Raw genomic sequence first — 23,171 nt, forward strand, 5'->3', positions numbered from 1 at the left:
TATCTTTACCCAAAACCAAACACTGTTTTCAGATATCACACACATCCAGCTAATGCATAAACACTACACAGCAGTCATTACACACTGCAGAGATAAATGCAAAACACTGCACTCAAAGCAGAGCAGGGGCAAAATTAGATTTATTATGAAGTACTTGCACAATCCTGCACACAAATATAGTCACAAACAAAATATGCAGCAGATCGATAGCAATGTCTTGTAATCATTCTGCCTCAACATCATGCCTCTGGGCATGGTCAGGCCACAGGACCTCATCAACGTCACAGGCAATCCTGTCCCTTGCTAAACAATGGGGAAAGAATCCTTTAGCATGACGAATCCAACCTTGAATCAATTCCACTCCAATGTTGTCACATGCTACATCCATTGACTGAAGGAGATTTTCCTGTGCATAAGGATTTCTGTCATAGACCTTCCACCTCCATGCAGAAAAAAATTCTTCAATGGGATTAAGGAAGGGGGAGTATGGTGGGAGGCACACATTTATAAAACATGGGTTATTTTCAAACCACTCACATATTCTAGGACCACGGTGAAAGTTCACATTGTCCCAGATTACCACGTACTTGGGATGCTCTGCCTGCTCATCACCTCTCTCTTCACATCTCAGTAATGCTTCCTGTAGAGCATACAGAAACATTATAAGATGGGCAGTGTTGTAAGGTCCTAAAGTCACATGGCTGTCAATAACCCCGTAGCTGCTGATGGCAGCACATATGGTCACGTTGCCACCACGCTGCCCTGGCAACTCTACAATGGCTCGTTGACCAATAATGTTGTGGCCTCTCCTTCTCCTCTTGGTGAGATTGAAGCCAGCTTCATCCAAGAAGATGAGGCCTCTCCATGGAATCCAGTTGAAATATTCTCTATAGAAATGAAAAAAATTAAAAAAAGTTAATTTTTGATATAACGTAAATGACATAGCATTCCAGGGATCATGACTCTGCATACATGTGCTGTATTACATTCAACACAGTAAAGATGTACAGTAACTCAATAGTGCTGTATAATCTCTGGACATTACGTATTACTTACTTGTACATATTGATATCGTAGCTCTTTTACCCTCTCATAATTTCTCTCAAATGGTACTCTGTAGGCTTGTTTGAGACTTATCAGGTTGCGTTTCAGGACACGGTCAATTGTGGAGACACTCACACTGTTGATACCTTCAAAGTTCTCATTGTCTTCCTCAACTCGCTGTTGTATTTCTCGCAGACGAATGAGATTATTTTGAAGGATCATATTGACAAAAATGGTCTCCTGCTGTTGTGAGAATATACCTCTCCTTCCACCGGCATGTGGCAGTCTTTCAATTCTAGCAAATAAAACATCTTGTTAGAATTGTACAGACACACCTAATGGAATGTAACTAAATATGGAAAATACATAAAATATATATTTTTATGTAATACTATTATTAGTTTTACTGTAATACTGCAAGAAAAGGGCCAATTTTTAGAGATGTTACAGTAATTTACAGACATTCCACAACTGTACATACTGTACTGTAAGTTTGAGGGACCACAAATGATAGTACACTTACCGGTTGTGTTCTCTGAATGTCCTGACTATGGAGGCCACAGAGAACCTGCTTATATTTGGTTGAACACGTAGTCCTGCTTCCCTCATACTCATTCCATGAACCAGAACATGGTGTATGATTGTTGCTTTACAGTTTTTTTGGATTGCTTAAGCACGATTGTCAAAACAGGGCCCGTGTTTTCAAAACACTACACACAATTAGCACAACCACACACCCAATTAGCAAAACACTACAGATCCTTTGCATAATTAAACACTCTTGTAAAAACTATACACTTCTGTTTAAAAAACCCACTTTGTTAACATATGAAACACACACGTTTCACATTACTATACTCTGTGTGCACGAGTTACACTCTGCTGTGATAAACCTAAAACACTTTTAGCACTTCTACTTCCCTATGATTAGAGTTGGCTACCATCAACAAAGTACAAATATAATGTAAATTCACCAAACACTACACAAGACCAATGTTGCAGACTGAAGAAACTCATTTATTTCTCAACACGCCCAAAATGTTGACATGGAGATTCATAATACTGTAACAAAATGTCACTTTACGCATTGTACTGTAAGTTTACTGTAAAAAACAAAACAAAACAAAAACTAGACATTGTCTCTTCACCTAGCTGGATTTGGCCAGAGAATTTCATCAACATCGCAGGCAATGTTGTCATTAGCAAGACACCTTGGAAAGAAACGTCTTGAATGACGAATCCATCCTTGCATTGCTGCTACCTCCATCTGGTCACAGGCCTCCACCATGGCTTGGATGAGGGGTACCTTAGCCTGGAGACGGAGATCATATACCTTCCACCGCCATGCCGAGAAAAACTCTTCTATAGGGTTGAGAGTATGGTGGAAGATATAGGACGGTGAAATGCGGATGTTGCTGAAACCAGTTCTGAACCAGAGCAGAGCGGTGGAAAGACACATTGTCCCAGACAACAATGTATTGCATATGATCGATTTGATTTGCTGCTGTTATGTTGTGCAATTGGTCCAAGAATGTAAGTATGAGTGCTGTGTTGTAAGGGCCCATATGGGCATGGCGGTGGAGGACCCCATTCTGTGTAATGGCTGCACAGAGTGTTATATTACCCCCACGTTGCCCTGGGACATTGACTAGAGCCCTGTGGCCAATGATGTTTCTTCCCCTCTTTCATGTTCTCGTCAGGTTGAACCCAGCCGCATCTACGTAAATGAACTCATGCTGGATCTCCTCTCCATCCATTTGTAAAACTCTCTGAAGAACAGTGTCAGGCAAAATTGTGTTCAGTGTAGATCTAGTATACATATTACAGTACAGTAAAAGATTATGAGACAGTATGCAAGATCACAATGCTTAGGTGAATACATACCTCTGCATAATCATGCCGCAGTCGTTTCACCCTTTCCAAATTGCGCTCGAAAGGCACTCCATAACTTTTCTTCATTTGAATATGTTTTTTTAATAGGATGCATGCCAGTGTTGATGTTGAGACCTGATGGATATTGTTGAAACCAACGTGGTTATTGACAATGTTAGCTTGGAGCTGATTGAGGGTTATAGCATTGTTGGCCAAAACCATGTTTACTATCTCCCTCTCTTGCTGTTCTGTGAACATAGGAGGCCTTCCCCCTCGTCGTTCCTGACCCTCAATCCTATGTAGAAAAAAAAAACAGTAAACAATAGTACAGTAATTTCACAAGAAAAGGTAACAGAAGTGCTGATAGTGCATAGAATACAGTACTGTAAGCAGTTGCTGAAACCGTGCAGATGTTTTTGATATGATGATATTTTTACAATACCTATTTTCCAGTCGAAATGTTCTTATCACACTTGCCACTGTGTATCGGCTTAGATTTGGCTGTACTCGCAGTCCAGCCTCCCTCAGCGTCAGGCCGTGGTTGACAACGTGGTCAACCAGTGTTGTGCGGATCTCATTTGTCAGATTCGGTCCTCTTTGAGCAAGTTCTTGTCTTCCTCTTCCTCTTCCTCTACCTCCAGCATGGCCTCCATCTCTTCCTCTTCCGTTGATTCCTCCTCTGTTGATTCCTCTTCCTCCCCTTCCTCCTCTTCCTCCTTGTCGTCCTCCTCCTTGTCTTCCTCTTTCTCCTCCACCTCGTCCTCCACCTCGTCTTTCCATTGTGCTTGAAGACCGATGAACTCACCTGCTGCTTTTTATAGTGCTTATACACCTGATTGGTGTGTCTACAATTAAGCAAACAAGTGTTTGCACACCTGATGACTGTGTTGAATCAATTGGTTGGAAGGTGCGGTAATTTGACAGTCAGTGCTTTGGTATTGCAAGGAAGTGACTTCATAATAGATTTTTGTGTGTAATGTATGTTAAGTGTGTTTAGTGTTTTGCAAATCACTGTGTGTGGAGTTTTGCAACAAGTGTGAAGTTGACAATGTGCTTATAGTTGTGCAAATATGGGCTGATGTTTTGCTTCTTGAGTGTAAGGTTTTGCTAATAGTGTACTACTTTTAACTTTAGTGTGTAAGCAATCCAAAAAAACTGTAATTTCATTGGAAATGATGGCTCTTGTTCTTCCTCCTCCTCCTCCTCATCCTCTTCCTCCTCCGTCTCGTCCTCCTCCTCCTCCGTCTCTTCATCCTCCTCCTCTTCCTCTTCCTTCTCTTCCACGTCCATGTCCACTTCCACCTTCTCCCCTGCCCTCCATGGTGAAAATCACACATGCCATTTGGATTTGACATGGCTTCATATCCCCATTACTGATTGGGTGCAACAGATTACTGATTTGAAACAAAAGTGTTACATTTTGAGTGCTTGTGTGTTACCGATGACAACAGTGTGTTACTTGTATTTCACTTTTGGGGCTGTGTTGTGCCATTCTGAGTTGAAGTGCACCAAAATGCTACATGTGCTATTTAAAAGACAATGTGTTTACAGTTTTGCACAAAGAGCGATTCCGATATGCTAGCTGTGTCTAACCACATGAGAAGTGTTTAAAGTTCTACAAACTGTGTGCTTCAATCAATAAAGTGGTTTGTACACTTGCAACTTTGGTTTTGCGAATGGATTTTAGTGTTTTAGCAACTTAAAAATACTGTAAGTGATTGGCTCCATTTGAAGAAGTTTGAAGTTGTTGGGTTCACAAGAACGAGTCATTGTAACATTTGAGGTCATTTTTAAGAAAACCTAGTGGGTCTGACACCCATTTTATTTTTATTTACACAAATAGACTGTGTAGATCGTAGAGTCAACCTGCATTTTAAATAATCTAGAATCAGTGTTAACTATTTCAGTTCAGGTCTTTTTATTGTAGTCTGTACACTTATCTGAAATAAACATATGAAACGGCCCATTTTGTGTATTCAGAAACACAGTAAAGTTTCCATACATTTTGGATGCTGTTTTAACAAACAGATCTGTTCTGGTTTCTCCAGTTTAACTTTTATATAGTTTAATCTAGAGATGATGAAAAGTAGCCCAGATTCCCTGAGAATGGTAATTTAGTTTATGAACAATACAGAATCTTTAAATCAGATAGCAAAGTCAGCATCCTCATCCATGTAGTCTGAAAGTATAAATAAGCAAATTAACTAAATTAATTGAGGGTGGCACAACTCACGCCACCCTCAATGGAACGGCACCCCTGGTGCTGAGCCCCGTCGCCCTCATGAAGGATTGCTGCTGGATGAGGGTGATTAACTTTCTTTAATCAAACACCTTGTAGTTTTTTCCCCACCCCTTCTCTTTATAGTGTCAACATGACCCTGAGTAACAAACCATCAAACACCAGGTTATTAGAAGAAACTCTGACCTGTGGGTCAACCTCTTTGATTTTAAACAAACTGAAGTCAAATAAAGTAATTTTTTCTAGGTTTTATAGACCTTAAAAGACTAACCCGCTCATTTATCCAGCACACGTTGCTTCTTTGCTTCCTTCTTTTAGCATATTTACTTCGTACTGGTTGCTGTGGTAAACATGTCTTGTAGAATCAAGGCAGGTCTGAAGGCTAAACGGCTTTCATACCCCTAATATTAGAAGTACAAGCATTATTGCCAGTGTCTATCAGAAAGGAAACAGAAATAAAACAGTTCTATTGTGTTGTTTTTTTTTAAATCTCTGGGTTATCCCTGCAGGTCGGACCATGTACGTGATCCCCTTCAGCATGGGACCGGTCGGCTCAACGCTAAGTAAATATGGCGTCCAGGTACTATCTGTTCTCCAAATGCCTTGTACTCAGCAGAAAAGGGCCGCAATAAAGCAATAAGCCCGCTGGGAGTTTTAGTGGTTAAAGTTTGTAACGTTACCATTTATTGTTTTGGTTTATCGCGCCGTCTAATTAGTCTCTGTGCAGTTTTATGGTTATTACCCGTGGGTCTCGTAAGGAACGCTGTGCCTCCTCCAGGTGACAGACTCGCCGTACGTCGTGGCCAGCATGGGGATCATGACACGCATGGGCACTCCTGTTCTGCAGAAACTGTCCGAAGGAGCGGAGTTCGTCCGCTGTCAGCACTCTTTAGGACGGCCTTTCCCACTCAAAGGTACTCGGGTGTTGCCAACGGCTGAATGGCTGCAGGTGGGACGTGTTCGTGTTAATATTCGCTCTTCTAAATCTCTCCTCTTCCAGCTCCCCTAGTCAATTCCTGGCCCTGCAACCCAGAAAAAGTCCTGATATCTCACCTGCCAGACACCAGGCAGATTTTGTCCTTCGGCAGCGGTTATGGAGGAAACTCTCTCCTTGGGAAGAAGTGCTTTGCCCTCCGCATCGCCTCCCGCATCGCCAAGGACGAGGGCTGGCTGGCGGAGCACATGTTGGTGAGAGCAAAACCCACTTCTTAACGGTTTCCACGCTCCGCAGAGCCTCGTCCATCTTTGTCCACAACTCCTCTCTGTCCTCAGATCCTTGGCATCACCAGCCCTCAGGGGGTGAAGCGTTACGTGGCAGCGGCCTTCCCCAGTGCCTGCGGTAAAACCAACCTGGCCATGATGAAGCCCGCTATCCCAGGCTGGAAGGTGGAGTGCGTAGGGGACGACATTGCATGGATGAAGTTCGACAGTCAGGGTGAGTGCAAGCGTATCATTAAACCTCTCGCCGACTCTGTCCCTCAGCCTCTGGCGCGCTGAATCAAGCCTGTCGCGCCTCCCCAGGCAAACTCAGGGCCATCAACCCAGAGAACGGCTTCTTCGGAGTCGCCCCGGGCACTTCGGACAAGACCAACCCTTACGCCATGGCCACCATCTCCAAAAACACGGTGTTCACCAACGTCGGCGAGACGAGCGACGGAGGAGTGTGGTGGGAGGGGCTCGACCCCCCCACAGCCGGAGTTACCCTCACCGACTGGCACGGAAAAACGTGGAGGCCAGGTACCTTCAGCCTGAGACGTTCAAACGCTCTAGCTTCAGAAAGGCCGTTGCTAGTTTTAGTTGCTAGTTTTAATTTAGACGTAAATTTCTCCCTAAAACATGTTTTTCTGCACATTTCTATGATTATTACTAGTTTTGTCAGAAAGTTGCGTGTAACAGTTGTTGCGTGAATAGCACCATCTTGTGGTTTACCAAAGTAATGTAATTACTTTATAATTTTTTTTTGTTTAATATAATATAATTTGCTTTAAACATGGCGTGTAAAACCAAATGTTTCTGGTTTGCACACAGGAAACTCCACACCGTGTGCCCACCCTAACTCACGCTTCTGTGCCCCGGCGGCTCAGTGCCCCATCATTGACCCCCAGTGGGAGAGCGAGGAAGGGGTTCCCATCGATGCCATCATCTTTGGAGGCAGAAGGCCTGAAGGTTTGTACCACTCGTATAGACGACACACAAGCAGAGCCTCGCAGTGACATTTAGAAGAATCAAACATTTAGTCTGAGTGCGTCTAGTCAGTGGAGAGGAGAATCTCATGTTAGGAGCTTTTAAAGCAGAATTACTGCTACACTTACAGGCACCTCTGCTTTTTATTCTTTAAACAGCCTCTTTTGACAACTGGACAGGATTTAGTCCTGTCCTATAATATTCTACGAGCTGTCCTGGATCTTCTCTAATGCTCTTTCTCTTCACCTCACCCCCCCCAGGCTTTAGATCTGGTGATGGAGATGAGGCATTCAAAAATGAGCTGTTTTGTGTTTAGGACCCGTCCGTGTTGATCTGGTCCTACATTTTGGGCTGTTATTCTCCTGAAAGAACCCGTGACAAACCATTTTTTGTTTTGTGGTACAGTCAACGAGGTTTTTTATTTATCATTTCCTGTGTCTTTAACAGGAAAATGAACAGGCCCACAGCATCACAGACCCTCCACTGTACTTAAGAACTGTTGCTGAAAAGCTTGGTTTTGGTCTCTTCTGACCAAAGAGAGGGGGGGTCTTAGATTAAAGTCCTAGCAAAGTTGAGCAAACTCTGGCAGACGAGGCTTTTCTATGACAATGATCCCACCCTTTGCGGTGGTTCTCTGACAGTGACCGTCCTTCACATCCCTCCCACCGTGTTAGTTAGCCAGAAAATCTTGAGTTGTTGATCACAGTTCTAGTTGTTTTGAGAATTTTAAAAACGATTTCTCTGACTGTACTATTTTGCTGTTAACATTTCCTGACTTACAAAGATCAACAGCTATCTGCCCATTTCTACGGCATGCTCTCTTGTCTTTCTGATGTTGAAGAATCAGCTAAGCAGTATGCATCATCAGATTTATACACTAGGGAACTAGCGATTTATAGATAATTAATAAGAAGATCCTAGAAACTCCGGTCAACTCTAAAGGGTAAAGGGGTAAATAAATTAAAAAAATGCAACAGTAACATTTACTTATTATAAAATTGTGTCAGCAGTTATTTAAATCAGTGATAAAAAAGAGAGAATAGGATTATTTTCCCCACGGAGCGAATGAACTCACATTAAATGGTATTCTATTCTATTGCCATTTGGATGAAGAAGCAATGTCTGGGCAGACATGTTGTATTTCAGTACCTTAAAAATATTTTACCCCCGGCACATCAGTAACCATGATGATGTTTGCAGGAGTCCCTCTGGTCTACGAGTCTTTCAACTGGCAACATGGAGTGTTTGTTGGAGCTGCCATGAGATCGGAGGCCACAGCAGCTGCAGAACATAAAGGTACTCGCCTTTACACATCTGGCTGGTAAACCGGCCATTTACAGCACATATAAAAAAACATAAGGGTATACCTTCTGTCACTTTTTAATTGACGGGTGATTAATGACCCTAATCATTTCCGCTCCCCCTTGATTTCCGGTCTCCCCTTTGATTTCCGGTCGCCCCTCCCCATTTCCGGCCCCCCTCCCCCATTTCCGGTCCCCTCCCCCACTTCCGGAATCCATACCCCTCCCCCATTTCCGGTCCCCTCCCCCACTTCCGGAATCCATACCCCTCCCCCATTTCCGGTCCCTCCCCCCACTTCCGGAATCCATACCCCTCCCCCCCATTTCCGATCCCCTCCCCCACTTTAGGAATTCGAAACTGACACAGATTCAACAAATAGGATCTTCTCACCAACATGACAATCAAAAACGGGGGGTTACCGCGCAACTCCGAGACAGGCTCAAGATAAAACAACTCCGGTTATTTTTCTGCTTAACGCATGGTGTGACAAGATGATAGCAGACCGGATGTCAACGCTGTTCTGCAACTTTTGCGACTGGAGAGACGTTTTGGGGGATCAAGAAAGTGGTTGCTTTTTAGACCCGCCCTCCTCACAACACCCGATAACGCCCCCTTTCAATGTTAACCACACCCCTTCTCAGTATAAAAAAACAACCGGGCAGACTGATCGGGACCTCCATGCAACTTCACTGACCAGACTTTTAGCATCTGAAACCATGAACAACTACGCGGTTGAAAGAACTACTCCAACATCACCGCAGCATGGCTCTCTGGACAGCGACAAATTCTTTCCGGGCCCGCACCACCCTCCTTCACCCTCGCCAACCCCTGAATCATCTCACGAAAGCGACAGCGAGAGTCTCCTCGCATCGCTGCAGAGGCATACCGTCTACTGGTCCAGGCCCCCTGGAGGTGTGAAACTACGGCCCGAGTACTTTGTTTTACGGGATGAGAATTCCATGCTTCCAACCACACTTCCAGCCAGGCTTCCAGCCATGCCGTCTCTGTCAGAGACCCAGGAGGAAGATTCACAAGTGCTGAATCTTCCACCCTCCCCGGACCCTTCTCAGTCTGAGTACTCACAGCTCCAGGACTCGCAACTTCCCTCCGGCCAAGGAGAACCAGCCTTCCCGGACCCTTCTCAACCCGAGGATACGCAGCTTCCATCCGGGGAACCAGACGCTGACACCGGCGCTGTTGAATACGACGGGTGGATTCGCTACGGCTTCATCAAAGATGTGAAAACTGTGGTGTATCATCTTTTGAGCACCGCCATCGAAAAGTACATGCATGATAAGTGGAACAGATGTAGCACGGGCCGTCCTAGTTTGAGTGACCCTGAACGTTGGGAGCATTTTGAGGACGGGTTCTTTGAAAGAAATTACCATCGTATAATGCCTGTGCTTTGTAACGAGCGTTTTACCGATGCCATTCAACAGTTTCTAGCCGCTCGCAACATCCATCAAGACAACGACACAGTCAACGCCGTCGCACAGGCCTATCTGTATGAATTGACGCTGGTCAAGCAGGTGTATGACCCCCTCAATGTTGCATTTGCTCACGCAGTTGAAGAAAGCTCCGAATATAGAGATCAGCTTCTAGCCGCCTTTGATTACTGGGGAGGGTCTTGAAACCAATGCATACATGTTTTCTCATATCTTTCTTTGATATATATTATATGAGTCTTTTCTACAATTAGCTTGTGATATATGAAAATGGGGTTGTTTACAATGAGTTTGTGATATATTAAAGTAGTATTTCCTACAATTAGCTTGTGATATATGAAATGATTGTTGTTTACAATGAGTTTGTGATATAATAAACAAATGTAATTTCTTTCCTCACTCCTTATGTTAATAAAAAATATATAAAACCCAACTACATTCTTTCTACAAGTTTCTTTCAACTAGAAAAAAAAAATCTGTTACAGCCATGGCGTGGGAAGTAAAATGGCACCACTCGTCATTCTTGTAAATGTAACAGTGTTTTGAAACTCCAAATGGCTAGGAGCACCATGTATTTGTTATATGTTAAGCAGCAAACTTGCAGGCTGTACCCTGTCTTTCTGAGTTACCACCCTTAGATTGGTGGTGTCTAAACTTTTTCACCCCACCAGTCAAAACGATCAAGTGGAAATTACTCACGGGCTGGTGAACAAGAAAACTAAGTTGTACGTAATCTGTGTCCATCTACCTCTAGTTTTGAGTTTCAAGCTAAATTTGTGCCATTCTTGAATTGAGGTAGAAGAGAAATTCTTTTTAAATGGCCCCTGGAAATAGTTTAGGCACTCCTGCTTTGGGCCGTTGCCTACTAGGCAATCCCGTGGAGGCGTTGTGGACAACTAAGATAACATCTGCAGGTATTATAATCACAACACATGTCCTCAGCCGCGCTTCTCCCCTTGTGCCTGTTCTCCGTCTCACTCAGCGGAGTTACAAAAGAGAAGCCAGCATGCACCTATGTAAAACCCAGTAAAATACATTAATAACAGCTTTTATCTGCAGCTCATTTTTCCATTGTCTGCCTAGAGAGCTTATCTCTAAAAATTCAAAAAATCCCCGAGCCTATCGTTCCACTTCCAGTGTTATTCTACAAAGAGCAGAATAACTTAAGGGAATATTGTTTTGCAAAACATGATATCTAGTGAAAACTTCAGTTTTAAAAGAAGAAATAACTTAATATAAGCAGGTCTGGAAATCAGTTAAGAGCCTGGTGCAAAGTCTTAAAAGCAGCATCTCTACATGTGTGACAGCTATCCCGTCCCACAAGCACATAAGGGTATCAGATATTAATTGAAGCACAACTTCTCTTTTACCAGAGAGATGTAAAAGTGGGGTGGAGAACATGACAGGACATCTGTGTTTTTAATGTTGATTTCAGAAGTCTTCCTGTTGCAAAAACATTACCGTTGTTAATTATGAATATAGGCTAAATATATTTTCCTTTCATTACTTAAAGTCTGAAAACATTACATATCTTTTTTTTCTAATACTGACTACTTTTTATGCAAATATGATAATTGTGTTAGTAGTTTATAAGATAAAACCAATCAAGCAAATATTTCTAAGTAGTGTATAAACATGTTGAAGAAGTTTTGCAACGGTATATTTCTTTTCTAAAATGAAAATTGGTAGAAACTGTCATGGTTTAGTTTTTTTTTTTTTTTTTTTTTTAGTTTCTCCTCTCACTCAGCTCACCCTCCAGGTTCGTGCGGGTAATTATATTTCTGATTCATTTTTAGTTGAAAACGGCACCCCTCAGGGAAGTTAGTCCAGTACTATTTTCTATTATGATAAACCTGACATAGGAAAATCCCTTTTTGCAGATGACGGGGCAATTTGGAAAAGAGGAAGGAATATGTTGTAAAGAAAGTTCAGGATGCTATTGATTGTAGTGGAAGATTGGTCTTTGGGGGATTTAAGTTGTCTGTTGAGAAATCTCAATGTTTTTCACGAGAAAGAAAGTCAAATTTGTCTGAAATTGTATAAACAAAGATTAGAAAGGGTAAACATTTTTAAAGTCTTGGGGTTTGATAGTTTGCTTACGTGGAAACTATTCAATACTAAGAAAGTATTGAATATTATGAGGTGTTTAACAGGAAGTGTGTGGGGAGCTGATCGTATAGCGTTGAAAAATGTATATATTGCATTAGTTAGATCAGTTCTAGATTACGGTTGTATTGTTTTTGATTCGGTTCATCTTTAAAAAGGTTGGACATAAGGGTTAGGGTTAGTAAAATCGAGGTTAGAGAAATGCCATTAAGTCTTAGAAGGAAACAGTTGAGGGCAAATTATTGGGCTCATTTACAAAGTCAAAAAGAAACATCTAACAATAAAAATACTAATTGAAAGTTGGGAAAGTAGTAAAATTAAAATGGAGGTATTTAGTAAGGGAATTATTCAGATAATTGAGGAGTTAGGAATCAATAATTGGGCCGTTAGTCTACCTTAATGCCGGCTATACCATCAACTAGCGTTGATCTTTCTTTATTAAAAAAGATTAGTTCAAGCAATAACGTGTTAAGTATACAAGCTTATGTGAACACTTTGATACATGAGAGATATGGGTATTATGTACATGTATTCACGGATGGGTAAAAAAATCCAGAGAATGGGAAAAACAAGCTGTGCTTTTGACATTCATGAATTAAAAGTTAAGGTGTAAACTGATAATAATAAACTGATTATTTGTAGGTTTTTGCAGCATATTACTGGGATCAGCATTCCAGAAACTGTGGAACATGTGCTGTTTGAGTGTATTAAATACTCAAATCAAAGAATGGATCTAAGGACTGGAACAAGAAGGAATCAAACAACTGAACATTACAAATATCTTCTCAAATAAATATGGAAAGATGGTGCTTAAGATCATGTCATCTTATCTACAACAAACTGGACTAAAACTAACGATTTAAGGAAAAGTAACTAAAGATCAAGTAGACGGTGATAATGCACTATTTGATGGCAAGACACCGGTAAAAAAAGAAGAAGAAGCTCACCCTCCACTCCCTCAGCAATCTGTCACACCTGTTGGGCACTAATTAGTCAGAACTCCAAGTAAAAGTATAGGTACCTCTCCAAAATATGACTTTGGTAAAAGTCCAAGTCACTGACTGAAATGTTACTTGAGTAAAAGTATCTGAAATGTCTTACGTATGAATATTACTGTAAAATAGATGTATGTAATGTAATAAAAAGTTTAAGTAAAACAAAGTAAAATTCACTTGAAATAATATAAACAGCCAAGTGCAAGAGAAATTTAGACCAAGTTTAGACAGAAAACACAACCTTTCTTCAAGTAAGGTCAGTGCTATATACTTTACAATTGTACACAACCAAGTGCAGGCAAAATGTAGACCAGGAGGTGTATATTAAGAAGATGGTTAATTGATAAACCAGTTCCAGCCAACCTACAGGAAGTGGTAAACTTGCTAATAGATACACCTGCAGGTTATCATTGAGTTAAGAAAACTCTCTGCTTTTAGATGCTTTACCTATACCACAAGGTTAATTTAATCTGCCCTAACCACTGAACCAGCTTCTTATCCTGTTGTTGGTGATGAACAAGCCCAGGCAAGTCCCGACTTTGTCGCAGTCAATCAGTAGGTGGGGTCAAAACACTTGCGAGTCTGCCTGTGATTCCGAACGGGAATCACTGGCGAGTCTCTCTTTTTGTAACGAGTAACTAAACCAAACATTGAAAATGTATTGGAGTAAAAGTATGCAATTAAGTTCAGAAATATAGTGAAGTAAAAGTTATCAAAAAAATTTATACCCGAGAAAAGTATAAAGTTCTCCAAAATATACTTAAGTACAGTAGTGAAGTATTTTTACTTCGTTACTATACAACACTTGTTAAAATTGTAATTCTAGTCTTGTTTTGGACACTGTTGTCGATGCTGAATTCCAGGGGTAGAGAAACACTAGAAGTTCATAAATTTAAAATCATGGCTAGTGCTGATAGATACTTATGAGTCAAGTCACAAAAGTAGAGATTTGGAACATTGTATATATTTAAAAGCATTAATAACTGAATTTGCATTGCCAAAGGGATCAGAAAGAAAACAAAAGTCTGAAATAAGATAATAACCTATGTATCAATGAGACACATTGTACTCCCTGGGAGACATTTTGCTTGGTATTTTGGTTATTTCTTTGTTAAAGTTTCAATTTGCTTTAATTTTTTGCATTCCCGGTGATTAACTACATTCAAGGTAGTTCTGAAAAATAAATTTAAAGAAGGAGATGTTTCTCCGAGTGATAGCCCGTCAGTTTAGGCTGACGACCATGTTCTGGTAAGGGTATGCCCCTCTCTTTCCAATTTCAATTGAACAATAAGCTTTGTGTTGACTAGAATTTAGCCATTTCTTTTTATCTTGGAATATCAGGCCCTGAATACAAATGCAGTCCACACTTTTCAGATTTGCATTTGAAAACCACTTTTTAAACCACAGATTCTTTTCTATCCACATTACAATTATGCACTACTTTGTATGAATCAATGTCATAAAATACCAATGAAATACACTGACATTTGTAATCATAATTTGACAAAATGCAAAACAGTTCAAGTAGTACAAATGCCTTTGCATCCATTGTACATTTCTATTTATATATGGTTCTTGCTTATCCAAATTGCCTTTGCCTCTTATACCTTTCAATTTGTAAATTCTTTTTGAGACAATCGCAAAATAAAAATCCAGAGGTGATTTTTCAGGGTTATCTGCCTTTAGAAATAACACTGTAAAAGATATGAGACGGCAGAGTAAGCTTATCCTTCATTTGCACATAAGTGCTTGTGGCCTTAGTAATACCAGACCTATGCTACCTTCCATCTTTACTCAGAAGTCAAATGTCTGATTTTTACAGATAGAGGAGAGGAGTCAACTGGGGTCATTTAAATGTCTGATGCAGACGCCTTTAAGGGGCCTTTATTTGGTGGTTTCCCGGGCACATCCTAAACTGCAAATCCGACCTTTATGACATATTATATATTGAAAGAGTCTTTAGTCCCATTTAAAGTGTGACACTGGCCAGATCAGACTAACACTGAAAATACTGGTGGGCTGGAAAACTAACACCGCATCCTGTATGCACCATGCCCACTGTGAAACATGTGTTTTTTTCTGCCTTTCTCTGTCTTGAATCCCAACGATCTCAATCTGTTGCAATGCAACACAAACTCGGAATAATGAGTGTGTAAACATCTGCCATTTCTTCCTCTGCAAATAGGTGTTCTTGCCTATTCCTATACAGCTTTGATTTGTTTTGTATTGTTCACACTACTTCTACATTTGCTCGTTGTATTGCCAAAGCGAATTCCTCGTAAAATACGAATTAGCAACAAATCTCACTCAGACTCTGCTCTGTGAAACAGATGACCGGCATTAGTTCAAAGTTAGTTTTTTAATCATTTCAGATGAAGCTCAGGTGTTCAGATGTTGTCACCTACACCAACCTGCACAGCAGCACATGCTCAACACGTATTGTGCTCTTTACATATATAATAATTTGCAAGGTAAAATACTTGATGATGATTACTGGTCATTCAAACTTGCTTAAAATAAGAGTTATGGTATTGTAAAATGCAATATATACAATAATGTCCTATTTGCCCACGCTTCTCTGTGCATTTCTTCAGTCAAGTTGGGTCCAGTTAAGTTGGCTTTGAATGTAGAGTTTATCATCTGTGTTAAAGTTAAAGTTTCATACATCTAGCTTTAAATTTCAGTGATTCTTGCTTGGAAGATGGTTTCATTATTTCTTTATTTTTTCCAACTGTAACTAAAAAGAGTGAAATACTTACTTTATACAAAAACACAAAATGTGTTTCCGTTGCTGCTTGTTGTGAATTCAGATTTGAGGTCTTGCTTTTGTGTACGACTAGAGAAGGCTGGGGCTTTCTATCCGGGGTCATATTTAGTTGGGGGGAGCTTAGGTCAAATCAACAGGTTTGGAAGTGGCTTTTTCTTGTTGAATGATGGCAGTAATTGTCTAAACTTCTTCTTTTATTCGACAAAATTGCTGACAAGCACAAAATTGTTGGATTTTGTTGTGAAATCAAAGGCAGCCGCAGAACACCAGACTCTCTAACAGCTAAACCGGTGTTGTAAAACCCCTAAAGCTACATCTCCGCTGCAGGATCCGGGGCTAAATGGCTAAAAGTGGGTAGAAACGGACCCCTGGTAGGAAGGCAGAGTTTTAAGGATGAACCCTGAACTAAAGGTGGAGTTGTGTGGAGGATATAAGTTTCTCTTAGTTTTCATCTAGTTTACAAACACAACTAGACCCAGCAACCCTCTGTGAATGCCGCTGTTTTATAGAGTTTGCATTCAACCGCTTTGATAAAATCTACAAATCATTGGCGTAAATGTTTAATCAAATGAAGCTTGAACGTCCACTTTGAGCTTCACCACAGATATGCCAACGGTACCAATCTTCTGACTTTTTAAGAGATTTTAACCTGTAAAGTTAGCATATTTTCAGCGTTTATGCTCTGAAGTACGGATGAAAGGGATCACAATCCCCCAGGACTGTTGATTCTTTACAGAGCAGCGCCGGATTGAGGAAAAATCAGTGCAGTTCACGCTTAACAACAACAAATGAATAAGCCTCAGCCAGCCTACGTTCATGTAGGGCTTCAGCCAGATTGATAGAGTTAGTAAAATTGTATCGTATGTCGATTTATGGAAAAATATCAATTTTAAACTTGAAAACCTGAGTCTTTTTTTTTCTTTTTAAAGTTGTATTTTGTAGTTGTAAGAACCCAACATACAATACGAGTGGGGATAGTAACTTTAGCCTCCCTGTACTTGCAGCTGAGCGACAAATAATTTTGCTAATTTTACTAGTAAAGTGAGGACTTGAATGTAAAATGAGGCACTCACTTTTTTCTGGGCTATGGGCTAAGGTGTCAAATAGGTCAGGGTGTGTGTGTCACTTTACGGTATATATGCTATAAAAACCCACCGGTTATTACTCCTTTAGGGTAATCTTGCAGAAAAATATTTTATTGCTTATCAGACTTTGAATCTACTCCGGCTTCCTCCCACAGTCCAAAAACATGACTGTTAGGTTAATTGGCCTCTCTAAATTCTCCTTGTGTGTGAATGGTTGTTTGTCCTGTTTGTCTCTGTGTTGCCCTGTGACAGACTGCCGACCTGTCCAGGGTGTACCCCACCTCTCGCCCAGTGAATGCTGGAGATAGGCACCAGCACCCCCGCCACCCCATGAGGGATTAAGCGGGTCAGAAAATGGATGGACTTTGAATCTGTGTTAGGTAAAGAGGATGGATAGTATGAAGTTTATAAGGGGTCTAATTTCAGTGGTTAAAAACCTGCTGAGTTGTTTACGAGCCCCGTTTACGAATGTCACCCAAGTTATTATTTTATAGCATTAACGGTTTGCATTTGGAGGACCTAGTTGCAAGAGACTATGTGCTGAAATTATAAAGGATTGTTCATTTGAAACTGAAATCAGAATGGAGTCAAATAATCAAAAAAATATCTGGTATAGTCAGATTTAAAAACATTGACAAAAAAAAAATTATGCATCTTTTTGTGCAGTGGTTCTTATCATATAGCCTTTACTTTGTGACATTTTACATAAAAATGTAATCAATACATTATAAAACTTTCAATTAAATTACTCAAATAACTTTTCAGACTACACTGAAATAATTTTTATATAGTTTCATCATTAATGTATTTAAAATTGAAGTCTTTCACACTGTAAGAACATTAGCTGATATTTAACTGATACATGCATACGGCAGTTGCGTGTATTAAAAGTACACCAGGAACAAAGTGATGGTGTGCCTATAATACATTTTCATTATACAGCGAAAGCCCTGTTTTCACAGGACATCAATTCATTTGGACAAACTCAAATAACACATTATGTACTTTATTCATCCGAGAATTGGGGAATTATTGAGCAGTAGCGGCATAACATATAGAAATCAAGCTAAACATGAGACCCAAAAATAAAAATATGAAGTGGAAGAGTATCATCTACAAATGTCTATACATTCTTACATCTTATAGTTAAATCCATTTTGCTCTTAGCAGCCCCGTATTACTGACCTACTCAGTTAATGCTTTTAGCAAAGACCTTGACGATTCTTTAGAGGATCCAAAGATAAATTGAACGTCTGTAAGAGACTATGGGTTTACCAAAATATAAACATAAAAGGTGAGATATTAAAAAAACTTTTGGGGTGTAATGGTGTGTGACTTAAATTATCAGAAGAATAATAAGAAAGAACATTTTAGCTGCTCCTTTGAAGAAATATTTCATTTAAGATACAAAATTAGAGATTAGTGAGAAAAACTGATTTATTGGTTATACACACTTTGGAATCCTGAGAAAAAGCATTCAATGTTTAGAAACCTAGTAGGAAAAAGGTTAAATTAGTCAAGATCTGATGAATTAGAACCATATTGTTACAATTTACTTTTGTTTATTTTTATTTAAACACAATGAATTTTAACGCGCTATCATGGTGAAGCTGACTGCTTTAAGGATGGTAATAGTGGATTTCTATGTTTTATTCAGTAAACCAGATTTAGAAACCAATCTCTCAAACAGATATGGCGAAATCCTTGGCTCCAAAAAAACAACAAAGAAACAAAACGATACACAGGTGGATTTAATTTACTAATGAATAAGATTTTGTCATGTTACAACCACAGCCTTTATTGCATTGTTTGACCCCAAACCCTGCTGCAACGCTTGTTTCCAAAAGGCTAAAGCTTAGTCTCTTCTGACCGAAGCACACAGTTCCAGTCTAAGTCCCAGAACAGTTAGGTTTTCAGTTTGTGATGGTTGCACAGAGTAGACTTTTTTTCCTACCCTGACTCCCAAGAAGCTGGTTGACGTGTTTTAGAATTTATGGACATATCGATGTTCAGCCAAGGTTAAACGTTTTACTCAAAAATGTTGTAAAAATTCAGAAATAATATTCTGTTAAAAAAGAAAACTGTGTTTTAGTATGTGAAGTGTTATATGAATCAACAGTGAGGTAAAATGAGAAGCCCCTGATATCTGCAGCAGATAACTAAGTTCAACTTCATGGAAGTTTGACATAATCAACATCTTGTATTATGTCTTTTAAATTGTGACATTTACAGCAGACCTTGTTAAAACATTTAGCTTTTTGATGATGGTAGCTTGTGTTAAGTTTTCATATTTAATGCAGTTTCTTCATTAAACTCCACAACTGTTTTTCAACCATTCCTCATAAATTACTTTCTTCCATATAACCTTTAGTTCTTTTTTTAAACCCATGTGAGGCAGAACTGAAAAGTGCTTTACAAATAAAGTTTATTTATTTGAGAGAATAACTTGTAATAACAGAAATCCACTTCAAAAAGAGCCACCCTTTCAATGTATAGTTTATTGAGAAATAGGATATTTGTGCAAATTTGAATGAAGAACAAGAAACAGCAGTAAGCACCATAAAGTTAAATCATTTTTCATTTTTACCATGGTTAATTTTATATGGATTGTGAGCCTTGAAATTATCTAAAAAGGGGAGACAAACATTTCACACATAAATGTCTTTGTCCTTTTCACAGTGTGCTGAAGAGGGATACTTTTCGTTATTGCACATCTCTTTGTAGCCTTCTGTCTGGGTTAGACCGCTTGCTGTTTTTGGGGGCAAAAACACAAGAATAAAATCATGATTTAAGAAAAATGATTACTCCAATAAACATTAGTAAATATTTTGCCGTGGATTAGGTTGTAGAAGAGCCAGTAATCATGGGAAGGGTTTGATTCTTGGATTTTGTGGTAGAAATAGCCTTTGAAAACAAACAGTATGCACATTTAAAAGAAAAATGTTGTAAAACGTTTCAATGTAGAAAAGCAAACCAATCTTAATTTTGCAAAAAGGATTTTGCAGCCGTCGGGCGAAAGAAAAAGATGATTTCTGTAACTTTTCCCCGACTGAGGGAGGTGTGCTTCACTTCAAGTTCTTCTGAGGACTCCTTCGTTATCTAAGGAACCAAACAAGGAACCCCACAGAAAGAACACACAAACCACTTATTTTTCATAAGCTATTCATTACAAGGATAATATTGCTAGCTCAGTCTTTCCTCACCTTATAGAACGTTCCCATCAAAAAAACCTAAAACAATAAAAATAAAATGGTTAAAACAACGTATTAGTATCTTTAAATACTTGAGATACTTTATCTTTATGAAAGTAAATCCTACCGTAGTTCAACGGTGTTAAAAGTACATTTTCTTGCTCCACACCTGTGAGGTCTGAAAAATAATTAAACATATATTGTTACACAGCCGAAAAGCGTAAGGGGGATTCCCCAAGTGAGATTACTACGGTATCACATGATCAGTGGCGTCATAGGGGGGATTCCCCCACCGTATATTCAACATATAACTTAAAAATCGTTAGAATATATTCATTAGAACTTACCAAAGAAGCGTATGCCATGTTGTGGGTTGGAGCTTGCGTTCTGACCCTCGGCATGGATCTGAGCGTTAGTGAGGAGCGAAGCTGAAGAGGTTTCTTGCATGATCTCGAGTGATGACTACCTTGCACCGAATGAGCATCTTTATACATTTCTGGTACTGAGAGGATGCATTTACCGAGAGAGTCGTGACTTCCAGCGGTATACTAAGTTTTACCGAGGCCCGGATACCTCGACCTGCGCGGAGCAGTGTCTTATTCAGATAAGTTGAAACGCTTTCCTGTTCTGCTAACTAACAATGGCCTGATGTGTGGCGCACTGAGCGGCGATGGTCACTGGTTTATTGAGATAACAGGGAGGTTTCCTGCTCGGCTCCCTAGCTGACCAGGAAGTATGATGTCTACGCTGACCAGACACTCTGTTGATGAAGATAACAGAGAGGCTCGGTGTTTTTGTTTATTAACTAACAATGAAAGGATGTCATGCTCGTTGAAAGGAAGGTTTTGCTGTTGTGTGAAAATGATAAGATAACGCCCTGCACGAATTTGCTGACTGCAAATGCCGGATCGATATTGTCTCCCCTTCCTGCAGTGCCACACATGTGTTTTGACACAACTCCTCCCCTCCTCAACAGATCTCGTGAAATTTAGGTCGTGACCCAAAAACCTGTGGTCAGTAAGACACTGTCCACCGTAGTATGAGGACGCTCCAAACCTTTAGTTTGGAGGGAGGACTGACTTGAGCTTTATATCAGATTTAAAGATTAAGGATTCTCTATTTCAACGCAATCACAACGGTGCGGGACGGAGGTTTTTTCCACGTAGAGTGTGGCTGGTCTGCTGCTGAGCGTTAGATTGAGTGCGTATAAGATACATTAATTGCATGTGTACAACCGAAATAAATAGATATAATTAAATAATCACGATAGTAAAGTGAATTGTATTATAATTAATATCACCTTTTAATATGGGTGGTATGCTGCTGCTAAGCATCAGATTGAGCGTGTATAAAAATTAAATAACTGAATGTGGATAAAAATTAAATCATTGGATGTGTATAAGATAAATTAAATAACTGGATGTGGATAAACTGAATTAAGTAGCTGGATGTGTATTAAAGGAATCATTAGACAAACTTAAATAATCACGATAATAAAGTTAATAACTATATTAATAATAATATCGTATTAATGACAATAATATAATATGGGTAAGGCAGGAAATCAAAGGGAGGCCGGATATCAAGAGGGGCCAGAAATCGAGGGAGGCCGGAAGTCAAGGGAGGCCGGAAATGGGGAGGGGGGACCGGAAATCAAAGGGGAGACCGGAAATCAAAGGAGACCGGAAATGATTAGGGTCATTAATCACCCGTCAATTAAAAAGTGACAGAAGGTATACCCTTATGTTTTTCATATAACCAAACCTTTTACCGCGCTCTCATAATGCCTTTTACTTTTCCTCCAGGAAAGGTGATCATGCACGACCCCTTCGCCATGCGTCCGTTCTTTGGCTACAACTTTGGCGACTACCTCGCTCACTGGCTGAGCATGCAGAGCAGGAAGGCGCCCACCAAGCTGCCAAAGATCTTCCACGTCAACTGGTTCAGGAAGGACCCCGCGAGCGGCGCCTTCCTCTGGCCCGGCTTCGGAGAAAACGCCCGCGTGCTGGAGTGGATCTTCAAGCGCTGCGGCAGAGAGAGGGAGGACGAGGCGGCCAGGAAGAGCTACATCGGCTGGCTGCCGGAGGCCGGCGCCATCGACACCAAAGGTTTGGGCGGTAAGGTGGATATGGGCGCCCTGTTCGACGTGCCCAAACCTTTCTGGCAGCAGGAGACCAAGGAGCTGAGGGCGTACTTCACCCAGCAGGTCGGAGCTGACCTGCCCGCGCAGGTGGAGGCCGAGCTGAAGGCGCTGGAGGACAGGGTCCACAGTTAGACGCTTTTAAAGAGCCAGGGACAGGAAGCTAATCCAGGAGAAGGGAGGCATTCAGGGAACACGACACATCAGGGTCAGTCGGAGCCGCCGGCTGGGTTTACGTACACAGAGAAGTCTGGACCGTGCTAACAGGAAAAAACAAAAAGTTTTCCTGTGTTGCATGATGACATGTCTCTGTGGGTCTGTGAACACAGCCAGTGGGTCCTGCTGTGCTCATAAATACAATATCTACATTAGACACTATTAACGCTGCGACACTACAGGAACCGGAGCTCAGTTATTGCTAACAATGAGGTTTGACTCTGACCATGAAGGGTCATTTCTGAGAGGGACCCTACTATCACTGCCTCCATCCACACACACAGTGACTGCACGCATGTTGCTGATCATGAAGTGCCTTATAGAGTTTACAGGCTTTTTGTAAGAAGGTCTTTACTCATTTGAAGCTTTAAAATAAAGAAGACGCTAATATCAGTGTCACGGAATGCCTTTTAACCTTAGATTAAGCTCAACGTGATAAAAGAGGTCCGTTAACTCGTTACTACAGCTGTATTTTCAGGGCTCAGGATTTCCAGACGTTATTCACTCAGCCACTTGTGTAATAATCGTGATTAAACAGTAGGTTTTCAGCTGATGTTTACACTCAGATCATGAAAAGTTGGACCA

The 23,171-nt window shown here is 40.5% G+C and overlaps 1 protein-coding gene and 2 long non-coding RNA genes across 3 annotated transcripts; 1 reads left to right on the top strand and 2 right to left on the bottom strand.

The window, feature by feature from the left end:
* Positions 1–2,421: 2,421 nt before the first annotated feature.
* On the bottom strand, positions 2,422–3,580 carry LOC118556841. Its single transcript, XR_004927416.1, has 3 exons — positions 3,359–3,580; positions 2,929–3,211; positions 2,422–2,813 (listed from the first exon to the last, which is right to left on the bottom strand). It is a non-coding gene; the product is annotated as an uncharacterized LOC118556841 (long non-coding RNA).
* Positions 3,581–5,288: 1,708 nt separating this feature from the next.
* On the top strand, positions 5,289–22,680 carry LOC118556794 (phosphoenolpyruvate carboxykinase [GTP], mitochondrial-like). The gene is made up of 9 exons (XM_036125128.1): positions 5,289–5,320; positions 5,537–5,735; positions 5,934–6,069; positions 6,156–6,343; positions 6,428–6,590; positions 6,677–6,892; positions 7,184–7,321; positions 8,540–8,635; positions 22,036–22,680. The coding sequence occupies exons 1-9, from the start codon at positions 5,289–5,291 to the stop codon at positions 22,503–22,505; spliced, it is 1,638 nt and encodes a 545-aa protein (XP_035981021.1). The 3' UTR covers positions 22,506–22,680.
* LOC118556842 lies at positions 19,657–20,869 on the bottom strand. Its single transcript, XR_004927417.1, has 4 exons — positions 20,578–20,869; positions 20,358–20,408; positions 20,243–20,269; positions 19,657–20,138 (listed from the first exon to the last, which is right to left on the bottom strand). It is a non-coding gene; the product is annotated as an uncharacterized LOC118556842 (long non-coding RNA).
* Positions 22,681–23,171: the final 491 nt, after the last annotated feature.

The sequence above is a fragment of the Fundulus heteroclitus genome, chromosome 21 (assembly GCF_011125445.2).
Source record: "Fundulus heteroclitus isolate FHET01 chromosome 21, MU-UCD_Fhet_4.1, whole genome shotgun sequence".
Classification (NCBI taxonomy): Eukaryota; Metazoa; Chordata; class Actinopteri; order Cyprinodontiformes; family Fundulidae; genus Fundulus; species Fundulus heteroclitus.

Excerpts from the sequence above, each read along its gene's own strand:
- LOC118556794 (XM_036125128.1), top strand. The coding sequence starts at position 5,289 with ATGACCCTGAGTAACAAACCATCAAACACCAG. Across the intron at positions 6,591-6,676 it reads GATGAAGTTCGACAGTCAGG|GCAAACTCAGGGCCATCAAC; the intron begins GTGAGTGCAAGC and ends GCGCCTCCCCAG. Across the intron at positions 6,893-7,183 it reads CGGAAAAACGTGGAGGCCAG|GAAACTCCACACCGTGTGCC; the intron begins GTACCTTCAGCC and ends GTTTGCACACAG.